This window comes from Mastigoproctus giganteus, chromosome 8, assembly GCF_048544385.1.
Source record: "Mastigoproctus giganteus isolate SK-2022 chromosome 8, ASM4854438v1, whole genome shotgun sequence".
Lineage (NCBI taxonomy): Eukaryota > Metazoa > Arthropoda > Arachnida > Uropygi > Thelyphonidae > Mastigoproctus > Mastigoproctus giganteus.
In genome coordinates, this window is record NC_143582.1 from 75,213,503 (window position 1) to 75,236,067 (window position 22,565).

Consider the following 22,565-nt stretch of genomic DNA (forward strand, 5'->3'; position numbering starts at 1 on the left):
TATGATTCAAGTTGAGATATATAGGAACATGATAAATCATGAATCATTGAAATATAACTATGGGAGGTACCTTAAGTAGATAACTTATTGAATGCCCCTCATAACATGCATAACTTTTGCCTAATTTAAGCATAGGTTATGTATGTTAAGAGGTTGTATGTATGTTAGGCATGCCTAAATTATGTTCTACAGAAGTGAAAAAATTGAAAAGTACTTACTAGTTTACTATACTATACTATACTACACACACACACACACACGGTTTCAAGCTTTCCTGAAATGAAAGACCTTGTTTATAATGCAGCTAGTTCACCATGTCACTTGGGTTTGTTTTATATACACCATAGGTACATTTTTTTTAAGTTGTGTGCAAAGAAGTTAGATTTGTATTTCATTATTCATTATTGCAAAGAAGATAGACTGATAAATCATGTTCTTTACCTTCGTAAAGAACATGATTTCTTTGAAGAACTTCAGCATTGCAGTGATACAAATTATAAAAATTTGCATCCATCTTACATTTTTCATACAAAAAAAAAAAAGTCTATGCTACTCATAACAGAGTTTTGTCTATTAGTTCCCCAGGTGTAAACCACCAAAAACTAATGCCACATAGACAATACTCTGCGACCACTTTATGCTGCTAGGCACAAAAAAAAAAAAAAAAAAAAGAAAGAAAAAAGGAAAACAAAAACAGTACACATTACTCATAATGAATTTTTTTTTTTTGAAAAAGATATTATTATGTAAACTTTCTTGAATGCATATTTCTTTTGTTAAAAAAATCAAGGAAATTATCTATTTATAGCTGCAATAAATATCAAAATCATATTTAGTATCAAATAAAAAACTTGACATCCAATCTGACAACAAAATTCCCCATGGGGAACTACAATACAAACTGCCAAAAACTGCTATCAAACAGAAAAACTTTGCATCCACCTTAGCTTACATCACACACAAAGGAAAACTGTGTGCTTTACTCATAGCAAATAGATTTTTTGCAAACCATATTGTTACAGAATCATTCTTGGAGGTATTTGATCTGGTAAGAAATTTAAAGGGTATTTACTAGCATTTAGCACATTATAAATATATTTACTAACATTAATAAATATTTACTAACATTTATTAGAATTAATAAATATTTATTAGCAGCTGTGTTTTAAAATACCAAAATTTAGTGTCAGGTCAATTTTGTTTTGATAAATATTTAATAAAAATATTTTTTATTAAATAACTACTACAATTATGCAAGATATTTCAGTGCTACAAACTAAATAGTATTACTAACCAGGAGAGAAAAAAAATCACCAAATTTTCATAAATTTCGTATTGATTCTGATAAAATTTTGAGTTGGTACTACTGAGTTTTTTAAAACTGGGGTATCTCTTAGATACTGATTTCAAAACTTGAGTATCTCTCAGATGCCTAATGGGTTTCTTCTCTCTCTCTCTTTTTTCATTCAATATTACAGTTTAGATCTTATTAGGATATGGATTATGAGATCTGTATCATGTTTATACCAATTACACAATCGTATATGGATATTTTAACTATTCATTTTATTATAGTGCATGTGCTTCTAATTATTTGGAGGACAACACTCTGTATGATTTATAAATAACATAATAAAACATTAATTATGCAGTGCATAATAAAATTTATTGTATTGTAACAAATTTACTCTAATGTAGTTTACATAGAAAATAAATAATTATTTATAATTAATTATCAAAATTATTATTTTTAACATAATTATTAGCATCAGTAGAGGCATGCGATGCAAGAAAGCAAACTTATGCAGCATCAGCCAAAAAAAAAAAAAAAAACACCTAAGATTTCACCCTCCCTGCCATTCGTTCCAAATGCCTGTCCAGCTCAGCCTTAAATTTATTTAGGCTATCAAATTTCACAATAAACGATGATGTCTGTTCCACCAATCAACTACCCACTAGTTCGTATTCTACAAGTAATCCCTTCAGAGCTGATGGCAATAAGCTGTAGCCTAAATTTCACAAAGCAACAATAGGCTTGCCTTATCTGAATCTTAAATGCTCAGCACAGGATATCAACCATTTCATGTACTATCCAATTCCAAGTTGATAGAAACATAGCTACAATCACCAAATTGCAATAACAACCATGCATTGAGGTAAGGCCTGACCCAATCACTGAAATGCCTGCCTGGCAACCCAAAGGTTGTGGGTTTGGATCAGAGTAGAAAATGCAAAAACTTTGGGAGGTGCATTATGGCCACAGAAGCCGATGCGCCGACAACTAACAAAAAAAAAAAAATCACTAAAAACATTTGTCTCCTATTATCTAAACACGACAAGGTCAATTCTATAATCAGCTGCTACATTCAAAAATCCATTAATCTTTAGTATATGATACCCTGTTTGATCAGTCATGCCTGGACTGGTGTGACACAATGATTGGCAAGCTTATTTCTGTCAAATACAGATTACAGAAATATGTAATACTTATTTTCAAGGTGTATTTCTGGGTGGAGCAAAGCAGCGATTGGCAGGGCTAGTCCTTTACATAATTTACTGCTTATTTGCATTTGAATGTGTTTAATAGGCTGCTACCTTCCATTTCCAAAGATACTTAGTTTTCACTAGGTCAGGTTAGATTATGCCACTATTTGGGAGGGATTCCAATTAGCTTCCATTTCTGAGGATGCTAAAGATATACTTTCTGCTTTCTTTTCAGGTAAATCTTCAGCACTCTTGGAAAAGTCAGCTAGTCGGAAAGTGCAATGTAATTGAAGGGAAAAGTGGAGGAAAGTAGAAGTCGGGAAGAGCTGGGCTTGCCAATCACTGTTTAATGCCATCTCAGCACAAGTGATTTAAAGGGGCATCATATTCTAAAAATTAACCCTACATAATCTCCTACAACAAGATATTAACAGAAATAGCAGCTGCCTCAATCAAAGAAATTCAATAGCAGTCAAGTATTGTGCTGAAAGACAGCAATACTTAGACAGCAATATTTTTCAGAGAATGTATCTGGACAAACTTGCAAATACAATTTTAAGTTTAAAAATAATTTTTTGAATGGTGTCTTCTATGTATTTGCCTGCATTTATCCCCTTAATGATGTAACCTGAATTTTGTCACAGACATTCTTTCAGGTATGAAGCTGGAGCTTGCTGGGAGTCTAAAACATTTATAAAATTGATATTCAGGTAGCACTTGTGAGTCAAGTGGGTCGAATTTCAGTGCGGTTCAGTCATTCTACAACAACCAAATCCTCTGCCTGCACATTCACAATGGCAGGGTCACTAGTAACCATGGGTATATCATTCATGTGCAAGGTCAGGAACACTGTACTTAGTATACTGGACACAGTGCATATACACATACTTTTGTGCTATCATCTCATAAACATAACAACTTCATACCGCTTGCTGGACAAAACCACGGACTTTGAGACCCGCTAATTTTGTAAAAAATACACGATCACTAATGACCAAACTATAGAAATGGTGACTATTAACATTCCTGCTGCCACCTAAATGTGGGAGAACTTTTTTTTTTTTTTTTTTTTTTAATGAAAACTCCAAACACGACAGGTATTAGAACCTATAGTACTTAGTACTATGCTTGGTTTGCAGGTTGAGAAGATATTTCTTGACATTGGACTTGAACTTCTGTAGACTGTAATTTTCAGGAAAGACATAGGCAGGAAGGTTGTCACAGAAAATGGCAGTTGAATAAATAAACGAGGAAGATAAAAACTTAGTTCTGTGAGTTTGAAGTTGGACAGTAAATAGATGTTGGCTGGTGGCAGCACATGTTCGGACTGTTTTGAAAAGGAGAGTGGGAATTATAGAAGCCAATTCAGAAGAACAGTGCCCATGAAAGTATCTGTAGAAAAGGCATGCAGCAGAAACAGTACATCTATGAGACAGCAAGTGGAGAGACTCAGTTAGAAATGAGTCATTATTAACCTAACTGCCCTCTTCTGAATGGAATCTAGAAGCCTGAGAGAGGTTTTGGGGGCACCGCCCCAGATGTGAGAACAATATTCCATGGCAGGGCAGATTTGCAATTTGTACAGAGTGAACAGCTGTTTGGAAGAAAAGTAACACAGTGAGCAAAAGAGAAAACCAAGTTTTTTAGATGCAGAGGAGCAATATTTGTAATGTGCTTGTGCCAAGAGGAATTAAAAGTCAGGGTAATCCCCGAAAGAGATATATCATTTTGCCTAGAAATCGGAGTGTCACCAAAGATAAGCATAGGAGCAGAAGGATCTTTTTTGCATGATATAAAACAAGACTGAGTTTTAGAAGGATTGTAATCAACTAAGTTGTCATTGCCCCACTGGAGAAATACCTGGAGATCGGCATTTAAGGAATTGATAGCAGATATTCGAGAACTTGAAGCCGATTTGAAGCAGGGCAAGGTTTCTCAAAATGGAAAGTGGAATGAAATGTGCTATCATCGGCAAAACTATGGTTAGAATTTCCAGTCAATGGAAGAAGGTCATTAATATACAAGATGAAAAGCGTGGGGGAAAGAACTTGACCTTGGGGGACACCAGCATTAGTGAAGAAGTTAGAAGACAGAGAGCCATCTACCATCACCCTCAGTGAGCAATCAGGAAGAAAACTGGATAATCAATTACAAAAAGCAGTTGTAAAACAATAAGATGGGAACTTTTTTAGAAGACCTTTATGCCAAACACAATCGAAAGCCTTTGAGATGTCAAGAGCAACTGCTTGTGTTTCACCGAACTTTTCCATTGAATTGGTCCATAAATGGGTAACATAAGCCAGAATATCACAAGTGGATCAACACTGATGGAATCCATACTGGCAATCATTGATCAGATGGAAGGTTTCTAGATAGTTTAAGAGTTGGTGGTTAATTGATTTCTCCATTACTTTAGAAAGAGTAGAAGTAATTGCAATGAAACAATAATTGGATGGGAGGGATTTGTCACCCTTTTTAGGAACTGGCTGGATGTGAGCAAATTTCCAAGCAGAAGGAAAAACACCTTTGGAATAAGAAAGTGAAAAAAGGCAGCAAAGCATGGGACTAAGATCGGGAGCACAGGTTTCGAGAACAAGTGGAGAAATACCATCAGGACCTGGAGCTTTCTTAGCATCAAGATTTATCAAAATCCTTCTGACAACATTTTGATGGAAGATCAGAGGAGGCATTGAATGGAAAATGTTGGGGATGGTGGGAGGTGTTTTACCAAGTTCATTAATACATGAGTTGGATGAAAAATAGGATGCTAGCAATGCAGCTTTATACTTGGCTGAAGTGACAACAGAACCATCTGGTTTTGACAGAGGTGGGAGCAGAGATGGGCAAAAGTTGCGGCCAATAGCTTTGGCAAGAGACCAGAATGCTCGGCTACCATTAGGGCAAGAAGCAAGTTTTCTACCCTTAGCCTGTTCAAAATCTAGTTTGGATTGATTAATAACGGCTTTACAATTGTTGCAAGCTTTGGTGTAGGCAGAAAAAGAAACTGAAGAACTGGAAACAAACCAATTACGATATGCAACATTCATCTCCTGAATAGCCTTAGCACATTTATTGGAAAACCAAGCTTTATTAGCTAAAGGACGAGATTTTAAAGTGGAGTGTGGGATAAAGGATTCCATTCCCACAAGAATAATTTCAGTGACATGATCTGAGCAAAAGTTGACATCAGAAGTTTTGAAACAGTAGTTCGAACAAGGAAAAGAAGAAAAGAAATCTTGCAGGTCATCCCATTTTGCATTCTTGTAATGTCAAACAACACGAGGTTGTGAATAGCCATGAGATAAAGGCTCCATTGGAGAAGAGACAATCACCAAGTTGTGATCTGAGGTGCCTAAAGGACCACTTACTTACTTCAATCGTGTAATTAGAAGGGTTGTTTGTGAGAAAAAGATTGTGTTGGCTGTATGGTTAAGATTATCCTGTATTCTTGTAGGTAAATTAACAATCTGTGCAAGTTCATTAGTAATTTAAAAGCCTCAGCATCTCGACCAGCTGGGTCAGTGTGACTAGAAAACGGAAGCCAGCTGGAGTTGTGAACATTAAAATCACCAAGAAAAATTACCTCACTGTTAGAAAAGTTGGACTGGAGAAAGTCAACTTGCAAAGAGAGGAAGTCAAAGTGCTCCAAGTGATTAGTGGAGTTGGGAGAATGGAAGAGACAACAGATGAATTTGACGGAATGAGGTAGAGGAATTTTAAGCCAGAGAAGATCGAAAAGCGGAGATTCCAAATTAACAAATCTCTGACACGGAATATTGGAATGAACATATGCACAAGTACCACCTTTGAGGCGAAAGGAATCATACAGTGAATAATTTGGGCAACTGAGATGAGCAGTAGTTGAATCAACCAATAATTGAGATTCTGTCAGAAAAAGTACATGGGGTTTTTGGCAGACTGAAAGTGGAAATGGACATCGTTGAGATTAGAATTGTGATCACGTATATTTGTGAAATAAACTAGGAAGTGTTTGGGAGGTTTAGATCTTTTTGCAGATAAGCTTACTCTATTAGTTTGGCAATTAATGGTGTATTGAATAGTAAGAAAATTTGGGGGGGGGGGGGCATGCTGTATTAAGTAATGAAATTTGTGGATATGCGGTACACATGGTAAGAATACATCCAGCTCCTTGACATAACGTGGCCTCAAAAATACACCCCACCCAGCATACATACTACTCGGACTTCCTCCAGTCACTATCTGGCAGAGTGGAGGTAGCAAGATTATACACTAGCTGATCCAGAAGCTTCCTAAACAGTTACCAATAGGTTCGGTCCAGTGTACTAACTAGCGGCCAGCCTGCAAACACCATTTTAGAGCTGTACCCTCGAAATGTAAAGAAGATTGGATCTCACCATGATGTCCATCAAAACCTCAAAAGTCATCAGTCATACTGCACGATGGAAGAGATGGGGAAGGGTTGATCAGAACTTAGCTATGCAAACTAAACATGGGTTCCACCACTTCAAGCCTCCAATAAGCAAAGTGGTGGTATTGCACCGGTTGATGAGAGTCATCTATCACCTAGAACTTGTTCTATGTGCCCATAATTTTTGGAACATTGAAAGAAAAAACCAACATTCCAACATCCCCCAGCATTCTGAAAATTCATACATAATGGATGAAAATTAAAAGTTTGGAATTTGTTGCTAAAAGCAAACACTTACTTCTGTCCGAACTGTCAATCAGAACAAATCTTAAAATTTTATAAAAGTATTCATGTACGTATCAATATAAGCAAAAACAAATAAAATTGTGTACCAAGTCTATAAAAAAAAATGCCAAGCATTTTGAACGTATCTGTGTGTTGCAGCAAAGCTCAGGATGCCGTTTCATGCACAATATGCATTGAGGAAGTAAACATATTAACCAGACATTAAAAACATGCACCATTCGTCAGATAGCTGTTGGAATGTTTTCTGGCACCTCATCAGCAAGGGAACCAGGCTTTGACAGAAAGACCAAACTGAAAAAACCATCTCAGACTAGGCACAACCATTATTAATGCAGGTACTAGGTAACCGATGATATTCAGACTGGGTGGAGAAGTGAAAAACAAGCAAACATTAACTTATATAAATGCACTGAGTTAAATTGACATTCAGCAAACAGAAGTATCAGAAAAGCTTAAATGAAATAGGAAATGATGTTGGATTTAGAGAATGGTGCTACATTATTGGAATAATTAAGCACCAATTTTCACTTCTTAGGTCTCCATAGCCGAGTGGTCAGGAGCGGGAGTGCAGTAGCACACGCTCTTTGAGTAGACCGGGGTTCAAGCCACTGACTGCTAAATATGGTTGATCTGCCAACCCGCACTGGACCAGCACGGCAGATTATGGTCCATTTCCCTCAGCATGAATTGTTGAGGAGGCTTCCATCCTGCAGTGGGTTGATAATGGCTGCAGTTTTTTCACTTCCTAGACATTGTACATATATGCAGCTCCATGCTTAATCTTGTAAACTTATAACAAGTCATACCTCAGGCTGCACATCCATAGATTTTGAAATCTGCTAATTTTACTCAAAGTACAGGATCACCAATGACCAGACAATAGAAACAGTGACTATCAATCATACAGATGAAAACTATTTCCCAGACAGCTGTTTCAGTGCTATTTGACACCTCGGTCAATGAGGAACAAGAATTTGACAGAAAGATGAAGTTGAATAAACTACCTCTATTTTGTTAGACTGGGTGCAACCATTACTATTACAGGAATAGGTAACTGCATAGCTTTGTCCAGCCTGAAGTATGAACTTGTTATGAGTTTACAAGATGACAGTATGAAAGTGTGTACATACAACGTGTAAGAAATGAAAACTTTGCATTTAATTATTCTGTTAATGTAGCACCTTTCTCCAAATACAATTTCAGTTCCTGTTTCATTTAAGTTTTTTGATACTTCTGTTTGCTAAGTATTAATTTAATTCAGTGTTTATGTAAGTTCATGTTTATTTCTTTTTCCCTTCCTTCCCAGGCTGAATATCACATAAATGTCAGTTCTGTTCCCCAATTGCAATATCATGCATTCGGTAGCATTAAACTTTAGCTGCCATTTTTGAGACCATACTTACGATCAGTCCAAATCCTTTTTAACATGTTTACTGTTATCTATATTTGAGAGAGAGAGAGAGAGAGAGAGAGAGTGTACTCAATGTGTCACATTGAATATTGTTGAGAAATAACATTCTAAAAATTTGTAAATAATGGTTGAAAAGTGAAAGTCTGGAATTCACAGATAAAAATGAACACTTTGGCTGAGATGTAAATCAGAACAAAACTCAAAATTTAATTGAAAGTTTATTCTGTGAAGATAAACTAATTTCAACTCAAGCAAGAAACAAATAAAATTCTGTATCAAGCTATAAACAAAAAAAATCATCGATATGATGCCCAGAGTTTAATCAGCATGCTGACAGAACAAAGCAGTTCATTTCGTGTGCCTTTACTTTTACACCACTCATATACTGACCACTTAAGAAAGACTGCATATATGCATTATGGCACAGTACTTGGGTGCTTTTTGAAAGCATATATGCATTACAGCACAGCACTTGTAGTACTGTAAGATGCTTATATGTGCGGGATGCAACAAATGTGTTAAGCAGTTACTGACTATCACTATCCTTCTAACCTTTAAATCGCTGTTAAACTTTGACAGCTTTCCCTGTATTCCCTTACTGATATAACTTAGGAAGATAAGAAACAAGAGAGGTCCAGGCACTGATCACTGATGGACTCCACTTGCTACTGTAGTCCGCTCTGAGGAATACCAAATTAAGATCATTCTGTCTCCTGTGTTTCAACCAATTCCCAATCCATTGATGGTTCCCAATTATCAAACTTCTCTAACTTACATAACCCTTATAATGAAGAAATGCACCAAAAGCCTTACCAAAATTCATATATATATACTGTCAAAGTAGTTTCTTGCATCTCACTGTTTATATTCTCATCATAATATATTTTATTTTTAGGCAGGATTGTAAAACCATGCTGAGGCCCATTTAAGAGATTCCATAGTTTTACCAACCAGAAGTCAAACTCATTGATCTATAACTGTCCATATCTTTAGTTCTCCCATCAGCACTGCAGAGACAGTGGCCCTTTTCTAGTCCAAGGGAATAATCCCTAAATCTAACAGTGATCTGTATAATTTTGCTAACAGTTGGATGCAAATTTACCTGATGCCTTTTCATACACTGGATGTATGCCATATCCTCCTTGGGTTTTATTACTCTCTCAACCTCAGTAGCTTTTCACAAATAGCCCTTCTCTGATATTATTTTGTGACTTATTTTACAGCAGCTCAATCCCCCATAGACTATTTCAACTTCACTGTTCCCTCATTATACTAGTGCGATTTCAATATTAAATATTGTTGCAAAATACCGTTTCAATTTGGCCACCATTTTGGCTGGATTGTTGGTTATACCACTACTTTGATTTTGTATGAAGTTACTTTCTTCATGCATTCAAATATAAGTAGAACCACTTTTCCCTGTTTCTAGTGCTCTTCACCGGCAATTTTTTAAACTCAGATTTTGAAAATTATGATTGAAGTCTTTTGAAATAAAATATTTAATGAAACACCATCAGTGGTTTCATTAAATATTTGCATATAGTTATCATATGAAGCAGTCTTACAATTACCTGTCAAGGTTATTGTAAGACTGCTTACAATATGATAACTGCAAACAAGTTATGCTTTCTAGTTAAAAACAGTATATAGGCAATCAACAATTTGAATGAAATTACAAAACTATCACAGTACTGTCAATAAAATACTGTTTACAATGTGCTAATACTTGAATACTGTTAACAAATTGTCCTACAGTATTATCCAAGTTTAAAATTCTGTATAAAGTGATGCAAAAGTTGTTACAAAAGTGTGATTTTTGGAAATTAATCAGAAACACCTGATACTGATTATTGTAACAATAACACTAACCACTCTGGTTTACATGGTTCCAAATACTACTAAATTATTAATTTTTACAATAGGCATAAGTATTATTTATGGTACTGTTTATAATCAGTTAAATATATATACTGTTTATAATTCCCCAAATAAATGCTTACCTACAATGCCAAAAATCATTGCTGACAACAACTGTTGATTCAAAAAAGCATATCTTCTGAAATATTTGCTTAATTTAAATAATAAAACAAGTCTACCTATGTGATTGGCAAGATAAAACTATAATATGAAATAAAATTTAGAGCACAAACAAATAAAAAACAAAAGCTACAAAATTCAACAAAAACTCACTAGCATATCTAAAAGTAAAATGAAATATGTATGCTCAATTCTAGTCTTCCAAAAATTTTGGTCCTTCAAAAGATTATTCCGAGATTTTGGAGTCCAGACTTCAGGCTAAGACCTTACTTCTCCAGGAAAATCATTCTAATTCTGCAGAAATCATGAGAAAGAGTCTACCACATGGATTTATTGGAAGACTGTTTTTTACAACAGCATGTTATAGAGACCACTGTAGTCACTCTTTCATAAGAGTGAATACAGAGTGACCAACTGATGATATTACCAACAGCAAATTCTAAATGGGAAGCATTTAGGGAAGTGATTGTGGAAGCTGTTAGTATTTTCAGACCAACTAAGAAATACTGTTCAAGGCTTAGACCTAAATGGATGTCAGATGAACTAATGAGACTTGTGGCAGAGAAGAAAAATGCAAAGGATGCATATAAATTAGCAGATAATATGGAAGCCTATGGCAGATATAAACTAGTCTACAATCCACCCATGAAGGAGATTACGCAAGCTAAGACAGATTGAGGTCTCTGACAAGAATCTAAAGAAAAGCAGAAGTTCTTATGTAAATAGTAGAAGGAAGAGGATGAATCATATTGGTGTGCTATATATGAATGGTTTAACTGTTGATGATCCTGTTCAGGTTGCTGACAAACTGAATAGGTATTTTGCATCCACATTTACACATGAGGAAATCTTTAGGGAGGGGGATGTGCCACAAGTTTATCAAACTCTAACAGGAAGCTAGATGATTTTGTGATACCTGAGAGTGGAAGAAAAGTTGTTGAAGTTAAACATAAAAACGGCACCTGGGGATGGATGGGATCTATCCTATTATATTAAGGAGGAAGCAAAGGAGGGAAGCAAACCCTTAGCCATAATTATGAGAGCATCATTGGTGAAATCAGTAATTACAGATATGTTAGCTTAACTTCTGTTCTAAGGAAACTAATGGACTCACTTTTTAAAGAAGTAATGCAGGACCATCTAGACAGTAGTGCAGGTATACAGCAGTTACAGCATGTATTTGTTAAGGGGTAATCTCATTTAACCAATCCGGATGGATCTATGACAGTGATAAAAGAACTGGATGTAAAAATAATTTTGATAATATATACACTGGAGTCCCGCTAGTCTGAACTAATTGGGACTGAGTCCTGTTTGGATTAGCAGAATTTCGGATTAGCCGAATAACGTGCCCCAGGTTTTAAAATGAATAAGGAGCGAGTGAGACGTTGATAGCTTGAAGTAATGCTTCAGGAAATCACAAGCTACCTTTGATGATGATGGTTAAATCAGCAAAGCCGAGAGCTTTTAAAAATATGAACATTAACAATCTTCCAGTTCATCACAAAAGTCAAAAAAAAGCTTGGATGAACAGACAGCTTTTCATCGAGTGGTTTCATAATCAATTTGTCTCAGCAGTGAAACGTTTCAGCAATGAAAATGATTTGCCACCTCGTGCCATTCTCCTCATAGACAATGCGCCGTCCCACCCAGACGTTTCAGAGTTTACATCAGGGGATATAAAGGCAGCTTTCTTACTGCCTAATGTAACACCATTATTACAGCCCATGAACCAGGGGGGTGTTACAGTCTATCGAGCTTTCATACAGAAAGAAATATCTTAGGTCCTTGATAGAAGATAACACCAATTCACTTTCTTTACATGAGAAAATGAAAAAGTGAACTTAAAAGATTTTGTATATTGGGTTGCTGAGTCGTGGCAGAGTGTAACCGGTGAAGCAGTGGCAAAACGTAGCATCTTCTAGCCGATTTTCATCGTTACATCAAAAGAAATTAACAGAGTTTGTTACTTCTGAAAAATGACTTTTGTTCCTCTTTTGGTGTGTAAGTATTGATCTGTAGTTTTAATAGGACATGTCAAACACTGATTTATTAATTTTGTATTAGTACAGTACTACAATAAAATACAATAGAATTTTTGGTAAAATACAATTTTTTTGTGGAATTCTACATGTATTTGTACCATTAATACCATTTAAATTGAACGTATTTAACGTATATTTTACGAACTAAAAAATTTGCTCTCCGCTGACCGAAACGTGTTCGGATTAGGCGGAGGTTCCGATTAGCGAGAGTCCACTGTACTCAATATGCAGCCTAACAATGGTTAGGCTGCAACTTGAGTATATGCATACAGGTTTGGAAGCCACCTCATTTCAGGAAAGACACCGATCTGCTGGAATGGGTGCAGAGAAGGGTAATGTGATTGTGAGGGGAACAAACATGATGGTCTTACCAAGGCTTCAATTCTGCAATTGCAGCATCTGGAGATGGCACTTGCAAGGTGATATAATTAAGATGTTTAACACTTTGAATGGATTGAGTAAGCTCAATGCTGATGGCATTCTTCCTCTTGCTCAGACTACACACACGATGGGACAAAAATTCAAAATGAGGAAGGATAGCTGCAGGACAGACATTGGAAGTTTGCCTTCAGTCAGGTTGATGTTAGATTATAAACTTCCATCTGTTTCTTGTGGAAATGGGTAGTTTGAATCAATTCAAAGAACTATCCAAACTACAATCAAACAGGTGAAATGGGAAGTTTTTCCCTTTTGCTGATGCTTTATAACATTGCTTTCTTGCATCATTTGCCACTACCAATACTAATTTTGATTATGATGATTCACTGATTCTTTGCAAAAATATATCTGTTGTTTGTTTGTTTGTTATTTGGTTTTTAGGAGCATTGGCAACTAAGGCCATATTGCTCCGGGATATGCGGTGGTCATTCCCTGGCCTTTCCGCATCCTCCATATTTGGTGGTGACGGGCTCGAACCCCAGTCTAATCAAGAAGAGTGTGCTATGCACTGCTGCTCCTTCCCACCTGGCTACGGAGGCGCCTAAAAATACATCTGAAATAATATGTAAGCCAAGGATCAGCAGTCTCTCAAGTCAAGTGAATTAATGGAGAGTGTTTCCTAACTCCTCCAAAGATTTCTAAAAGGAATGCTCCTTCACAATTATAAATTATACATATCAATTCCCATTTTTTCATTCTTTCACTTGAAAGAAATGTACACAAATATGTACCTTTTGTATAAAGCTAAATATATAATAAATGTTTAGATTCTTAGCAGAGACTTAAAAGTCCTTGGTATTTTTCCAGGTCAACAAGCTGTTTATATAAGGTTTCCATTTTTTTTTTTTTTTTTTTTTTTTTTTTTTTTTGTGAAAACAGAACAGCAGAGCATTTAGACTTTACAAAGCACTACAGGGTTAGGCTTCACCTAACCCCTGGCAACTTTCCATGATGGGAATAAAGATTTGTTTATTTATTTATTCATAAAAGGCTTAGACAAAGATGAACTATTTCAAGTATCTATAAGGTAAATTCCCTATTCTTTCAAAAGCAACATATAAAGAAGAGATTCTTGTGGGTTCTCAGATAATTAAATTGACTCCACATAAGCAGTTCAAAAGAACAATGAAGATATGAAAAAGAAGCATCGATTGCCTTCAACTCTTATGCAGTTCAGGATTATTTCTGCTGTCATCCAGTCTAGAAATCAAAAAAATAACTACTCAAAATGTGCTGTTCAAAAATTATTTTCTGATTCATATTCATTATCATTAGTCATGCAAGGTGCAAGGAAGCCTGAGGCTTTTGTTGCACCAGCCAAAAAAAAAAAAAAAAAAAAAAAAAAAAGAAAAAAAGAAAAAAAAAAAAAAAAGTTGAGTTACCCAGAGAGAGAGAAGAGAGAGGGGGGGAGGGGGGGGAGAGAGATGTTGTTATGTTGTTATTTGGTTTTTAGGAGTATTAGCAACTAAGGCCATATTGCTCCGGGAATGTGCGGTGGTCATTCCCTGACCTTTCCTCATCCTCTGTATTTGGTGGTGACGGGCTCGAACCCTGGTCTAATCAAGAAGCGTGTGCTACGCACTGCTGCTCCTTCCCACCTGGCTACGGAGGCACCAAAAGAGAGAGAGAGGGAGGTAGAAGGGGAATCACCAATCACCAATCCAGTCTGAACACACTTGCCAATTGCTGCTGGAAACTTGCACATGAGCTAATATATAGAAAATGCACAGAATAACATTTGAAAAACTGTTCAGACATTTTAAATGTTAATTATTTAGATGAGTTTAGTGTGTGGTATTTTTTTGAAACTCACAAGGGTGCAATCCTGGTTTTCTGGAGCATATCATATGATACTGTAGATAAAGGAACCACTAGGTGGCAGTGATCAGAGTGTACTAATGTGGGATTTACTTAAAGATATAACTACGGCGAAGGTAAAGAAAGCCAACACGAGAACGACAAGAAATGTCAGATAACTTACACGGAAAATTAGTTTCCCGATACGCCACTCTAGCATTGCTCGCTCGGTAAACAGATCGTGGGTGTTATCGGTCTGGAGCCGAAATCGAGAAGGATATATTGATTGACAGGTATGCGTGGCAAATGATGTGCTGATTGGTGTGCGAACACAACACATGATAACATCGGTTTAGTATCACTTTAGTAGCACTCAGAAGCACTAATGGTAACTTGCCCTTATTGTACCTGCCCTAATGAATGCTTTCCATAATGGTGAAAAAAGGTTATGTTACCTCAACTTGAATCCCATGGGAGCTTGAATCCCTCCCGAAATGGAGAGGGTAATCTAACCTATTTTCTTTAAAATCATGGGTGGACTAGTGCATAAATTGGTCATTAACAAAATATTAATTTTTTATTGCAGGTGACCCGTGTTTAACGCTGCTAATTCATGACAGAAAAACAGAGCGCTAAGTGAATCCATGCTAAGCGAGCACCACACTCCCATAAGGTAACATGTATTTGTGAGTTACGGTCGGTGCCATAGGATATTTCCTAATCAATAATAAATGGTAGTGAAAAGATGCACAAATGTCGGTCAATATATTTAATATTCAAATATTTGTACATATAAAATAATCTGCATTACATATGTATATAATTATGTGGTAACTACTTATGTATCAAAATTAAACTCAAAATTACAATTAAAATCATGAATTTAATTGATTTTAATTGATTTAATTTAAGTGATGAATTTAATCATGAAAAAGGTGTCAATTTTGGGTTGACTTTGGCCCTCTTCCTGGTTTTAATTTAAAATCCCCCGCAACTTTTCCACTCAACAATAAAGTCAACCGATCCTTCACTGCTTTGAAACCTGGTATGTTTTTGCTTCTTTCAATATGAAACTTCTTTTAGGCATTCGTTTCCAAAAAATTTCGGCTCCTCGATCTGCACTTGTGACTTCTCCCTGGATTTTAAATTTATTCAACCAGCCCTTATTAGTTTTATATGGCTCCGCAATTTTTTTTTTTTAGGTGAGCTTTCTTAAGATCATCATATAGGCTAATCTCGTTTTTTTTTTTTTTTTTTTTTTAATAATATTTAACTTAATATCCAACGCAGAATTCAGTTATCTTCAATAAAATTAGTTAAGAAAGTATCTCCATTTCAATCCTAATAGCCATCTTAGCCCTAGTTGCTTGGAGTGGAACAGCTGTCTTTCCCGCTGCTAAAATTCATTCTTTATTTTTTATAATTATTCTTACAATTAAACTTGCCAGTCCTATTATGGCACACAGCCACTTGTCGTTCACCGGAATTGATTTGCTTCAAACACGTCTAATTTAATTTTCAAATTCAGTCTTATTCTTACATTTGTAGTCTTCGTACTTGTCCAGACATTGCTTTTTCATTCTTATCTTCTTCTTCAAGAGGAGTGTTTCCATTAACAATGGGTTTCCTCAGCCTACAAGTTATTTCTTGTTAGGAATTTTTTCCCGCCATAAAGTGCGGTTCAAGGTGTCTTGGTCAGTTAAGCCTCGGGCTGTCATGCACTCCCATACTCCATCCATCCATGTTCTCCTAGGTTTTCCTCTTCTCCTTCTTCCAGGAGGTATCCATTCCAGGATAGCCTTTGGATATCTGTTTTCTTCCATCTGTTTTTACATGTCCATACCATGTTAGACGCTTTTCTTTGATGGTGTCAATAATAGTCTTTTTCACTTCCATTTTTTCCCTTATGTCTTCATTCCACTTTCTGTCTCTTCTAGAAGTTCCTGCTGAGCTTCTCCAAAAATCCATTTCTGTGGAGAGCAATTTGTTTTCCGCTTGCCTATTCAATGTCCAGGTTTCCGCTCCATACAATAGAAGACTTTGTACAATCGTTTCAAATATAAGTTTCTTTGTTTTATTTAGGATATTTTTGCTCCACAGACCAGAGTTTAACATGCCATTAGCCTTTCTGCCATCTGTAATTCTCTTATTGATCTCTGCTTGGGATGATCCATCACTTTGTAAGATTGATCCCAAATATTTGAATTTATTGACTTGTTTGATTTTAAAACCTGCAATATTTAGAATGTGTCCTGGCCCTGAAGACAACATTTCAGTCTTGCTAAAATTGATTTTTAGACCCCATTGTTTATATTCCTCAAACAATTGACGACATGCATACTTTGCATCTTCTAAGTCTTGTGCTATCACCACATGATCATCTGCAAAAAGTAAATTGTGAATATAGGTGTTCTTATTAATCGGCAATCTCATTTTATTACATTTTTTGACCAGGATCTTAGGCAGATGTCAATATAAATTTTGAAAACTGTTGGTGACATGCAACAACCTTGTAATAATAAGCCTTTTGAAGTGTGGAATTCAGGTTACAAAGCTGATCCCACTTTAATTCTGCATCTATTATTCCTGTAAATTGCCTTAATATGTTAATCAGTTGTCCATCAATATTTGCCTCTTTCAATGCTTCCCATAAGAGTTTTCTTGGAACACTGTCATATGCCTTTTCAAGTTCAATGAAAATCATAAAGATTTTTTTTCCTTTTGATTGGCATTTTTCAAGGATCTGTCGTACTGTTGAGATATGATCTATACATGACCTCCCAGCTGAAAAACCACTTTGTTCTTCTGATACCTTGATTCGGGCTTCTAAATGGTTCCTGATCCATTTTCCAAGGATCTTTAACAGCGGGTTCAGGATGCATATTCCTCTGTAATTTGAACCGCTTTTCCGATCGCCCTTCTTATAAATTGATGTAATATATCCTGTTATCATTTCTTTTGGTATTTCTTCTCCTCTCAGTATACTATTTAACAGTTTTTGTATCAGAACAGCTACTCCTCCATATTTCAGAAGTTCCATGTAAACTCCTCCAGGTCCAGGTGATTTGCCATTCCTTCCTTCCTTTAGCAGGAGTTCCACTTCTCTAACAGAAACTTTTAAGCCCGAGTCTTCTACACCAAAATATTCCATCGTCTTGAACTCTTCTCGGTCTTCTTTTAAAAGTCCTTCATAGTACTCCGTCCAGTCTTTCAAAGGTATTAATTGCAAACCAGCATTTTTCATTCTTATCTGCCATCATTAACTCTTTGAGAATGTAACTGCGTTGGTTGCATTAATTATGATTCAATGTTCGAGTAAACTGTCTGTTATGCACTATGTATAATATTGTACTGAGTGATGACTAGACTTCGGATAAATGCAAATAACGCAAATATTACAAGCAATATACTTGATCATTTTTTAAAATGTTGATCTTGGAACTATATAACAAGCCACTTTACTGCAATTAAATTAGCATGCGAGAAAATTACACTGAGCGTGGGAAAATTTCTCAAGTCAGCATGGTAAATGTTTTAATGCTATTTTGCTATCAACTGAGTTATCTGAGTTATCTTCAGAGTTATCAACTCCATCAGATGAAACATATTTTCATTAAATATGCCAAAAATGCAATCTGTACTTTGGTAAAAGAGCATTATAGTAATTATTGTGACAGCATTATAGTCAGATATGGGTTTATAATATAAGAACAGTGTTATATTGAATCAGCGTAAAGAGACAGTGTTATAACAAGGGCCTGCTGTACTGTACTTTTAAAGACACTCGTGTGGATACACATGTATCATAACGTCAATCAAAACCTCAATAACTATCTTTATATATATATACAGTGGACTCCTGCTAATGGGAATGTCTGCCTAATCCGAACACGTTTCGTCGGCAGAGAGGAAATTTTTTAGTTCGCAAAATATACGTTTTTTGTATTTTCCAGTTAAATTTAAATGGTATTAATAGTACAAAAACATTTAGAATTCCACAAAAAAATTGTATTTTATTGTAGTACTGTACTAATACAAAATTAATAAATCAGTGTTTGACATAGCCTATTAAAACTACAGATCTATACTTACACACCAAAAGAGGAACAAAAGTCATTTTTCAGAAGTAATAAACTCTGTTAGTTTTAGAGGTACAAAACTGCTCGATCTTTGCGCGGTTTTTTTCCCAGTCAGTTACTGTGGCCTTGCCCACTCCAAACTCTATTGCCAATTTCGTTGCACTTTCACCCCTATCCAGCCTTTTTAAAACTTCCAACTTATCTTTCAACGTACACATTGTGTGTTTCTGTTTCATGGCCATTGTGGCAGCAGACTGAACTAAACTAAACTACAATGTAGAGCGAAGATTTAAACATTCCTGATTAATGCACAATGTTGCGTGCAATGAGTCATAGCATGGAGGGGGGGGATGGTTTGCTTCCGGTGTGTTACGCTCGCGTACAAACACTAGTAGGCCTTGTATACATTCATTCCTTAATAAACTAACTGCATTCTTGCAGTTAGTTTATAACTGCATTCTTGCAGTTATTTGGCTAATCCAAAATTCTGCTAATCCGAACAGGGCTCGGTCCCAATTAGTTCGGACTAGTGGGACTCCAGTGTACATAAAGAATTTTTCTTTCTTTTTCTATTATTTACTAACCTACCTTAAGGTCAGGTTATGAAATATAACGAAAAATAAAGAAACCTTTTCCTTTTTTCGTAACCAAACCTAAATCAACAATATAGTAAAAACACTCATGAACTCCAAAAATCTGCTTTTAATAATGAGAAAAAATCATAATGAAGAACATAAAAATGAACGGAACGAAACTTTTATTAATTTAGTTTTCATCAAAAAATCAACAAACGTTTTATTTTCCTTACAAATTTCTTCCATCTTTAAAAGATTCATCGCTGCTATTATCTGTTTAACCGTTAATTGCCGCTATTATCTGTTTAACCGTTCATCACAAAACTACTATTCACCATACTTTACTCATAAATACATATTATAATGCCAATCAATGACTAACATAACACAGTAGCTTGTTGTCTGTCGCACCCACCACCAATCATTTCACGTTTGCCACACCTATCTGTCAATCAATATATCCTTCTCAATTTTGGCTCCAGACCGAATTTCTTAATTACAAAAACATTTATTACAAAATGATTTTGTAGTTAACGTTGTCTGACAACTAAACACTCAAATTACACTAGCAGAATGGGAAAATGATTATCATAATTGGCAACACTGAAGGTTGTAGCCTCCATAACATCAAATGGGAAGCATCATTTTACAATGTCATGGCAGCCACAACTGCAAAGTGTTAATGATATTCTTAACCCTTTGGACTGCAAAGGATTAAGGATATTATAAAAAAATTTTTAGGAAACATGAAGGATCCAAATTACAAGCATTTTGTCAAGAGCACACACAATCAATAAATTCAAAGAATTTGGCTTCAATGTGAGCTCAAAACTTTATTTGTTATATTCACATTAGAAATAGTCCCCTTAAAATCTCAAAACAGTTAGCAGTGAACAAGTGGGAATTGTTTCATTAAGATATCAAGAAAGTTAAGAGGACTATCAGGGAAGGGGGAAACATCATTATGATGACTGATTACTCTTGGATGTTGCAATGAGAGGGTCAAGAAGTAATACATAAAAGAAATGCAACAAAGCATCTTTCAGTATAAAAAACAGATTTTGTTAAGATATTCATCACAAGGATGTATATGACAAAGAAAATGGAAATGAATATTCGTTTTGTATCAATATTCTTTTACAAGCTTATTTTTTGCATTTAACAAGCACAATAATAATTATTATTATTTGTATAATGATTCAAAACATTCATTGTTAAAATATAATAATTTCATTTACTATAGTTTAATATAATACATTTTACATTTAATATAATAAGTTCTTTCTTACTAATTTATAAAACTATTTTAGTTGATAAAACAAGACTATTTTCGAAATCAGCACAAGGGAATAATAAAAACAACCTATCACAATCAAAAATCTGTAAAAAGTTTAGATTTGCCAACCTGTGTATTCACTTCTTTTTCATAAAGCGCAACAGAATTCATTCACCAGTATAATCTAATTTAAAAACATCTTCTGAAACTACTTTTAGTAATATCCAATAAGTTTAAACAATTTCAATTCAATTAATAAATTTTACATTAACAAAATTTAATAAAGATGGAATCCAATTTTTTTCTGGCCCATCTATACATTATTAATGAATAAATATTACATAATAAAAAAGGGTGAAAATATTTACACACTTTTTCTGCAGTCTTCTCCTGTTAAATTGAAGGGACATTTGCAATAAAAGTCATTGGTGAGATCAATACAAGTAGCCGTAGGAGGACAGGATGTTTGGGAACAGTCGGGTATATCATCCTCACATAACATTCCAGTAAAACCAGCAGGACAAATACAGGAAAACTGTTCCCCTAAATCTTCACAGGTAGCACCATTTTGACAAACATTGTCTGCACAAGCATTATAATCAAATTGACATCCAATTCCCATGAACTCTGCAGGACATGTACAATTTAAACCTTTACCAAAGTCATGACATATACCACCATTCATGCAAGGACTTCCTATGCACCGCTCAGGTGATGTTTGACAACGTTTTCCATCAGTACCAGAAGGGCAACTATGTGAAGATAAACAAGCTTTCATGTAGAATGATAAAACAAAACATAAAAGCATGTTTTATGTAAACATGCTTTCATGTTTACTAAGCAAAAAAAAGTATTTGTGAGATAGATTACATTTTCAAAACAGTATGAATAATGAACTTATAAAGTAGTATTTGTAACTTTATAAACCAAAACAGTAATATGACTCATGAATAATTATCAAGTTAATGATGTTCATACCAACCTCAGTACTATTTTATAAATGTAAGAACTTGACAGATGGAAAAATACTACATTTTTTTCAATACCATTTACAGTAATAAATTACATTAATAAGCTACTCTGAAACATTTATTATTTTTAAAATATACACAAAAAAAAATTTACCGGGGAGGGCAAATTCCTCAAATTACCATGAAAAGTAAGAATTTGGTAGGAAAACTGATATATAAAATAATACTGTATTTAAGATAAAGGCTGAATTTAGGAAAAAGTTTATTTATATTTTTGTAAATGTTTTCAAGTAAATATTTACAATATTATAAAATTTATTCTTTCATATGAAACATAAGACTTCTCAAATAAACACTAGAATATACACGGGACAAATGACTACATCCACAGAAAAGCTAATGATGTCATGTAGGACTGACAATGTCGTAGTAGCAGTATTAGTGGCATGTGATGCAAGAAAGCAAATGTGTGAGCTTATGCAGCATCAGCCAAAAAAAAAAAAAAAAATCACACCATGGCTGTTGTTTGTATGTCATCAGCAGCATCACTGATATATAATAAAATGTGCCCTAAATTCAGTGACACAGTTTTTGAGTAAAGGGAGTGAACAGCCAACAAACATTTATTGCCATATTGCAGCTGTGTGCAGAATGATTATTTTAAATGTGTCATGGTCTTCTAATAGTCTAGGAAGTTCACACAGGGAAGTGGTCTAGCTGGGATCCCTCATGACTGAGTAAGGCACACATGATCAT

At 35.1% G+C, this 22,565-nt stretch overlaps 1 protein-coding gene across 1 annotated transcript in view; it reads right to left on the reverse strand.

Annotated features, from left to right (window-relative positions):
* The window catches only part of LOC150081645 (uncharacterized), a 981,095-nt gene that overhangs the window by 283,480 nt on the left and 675,050 nt on the right, over positions 1–22,565 (reverse strand). Inside the window, exon 39 of the mRNA XM_090380575.1 lies at positions 21,211–21,590. Within this exon, the coding sequence (XP_090236701.1) occupies positions 21,211–21,590 (380 nt within the window). The remainder of the gene's footprint in view (positions 1–21,210; positions 21,591–22,565) is intronic.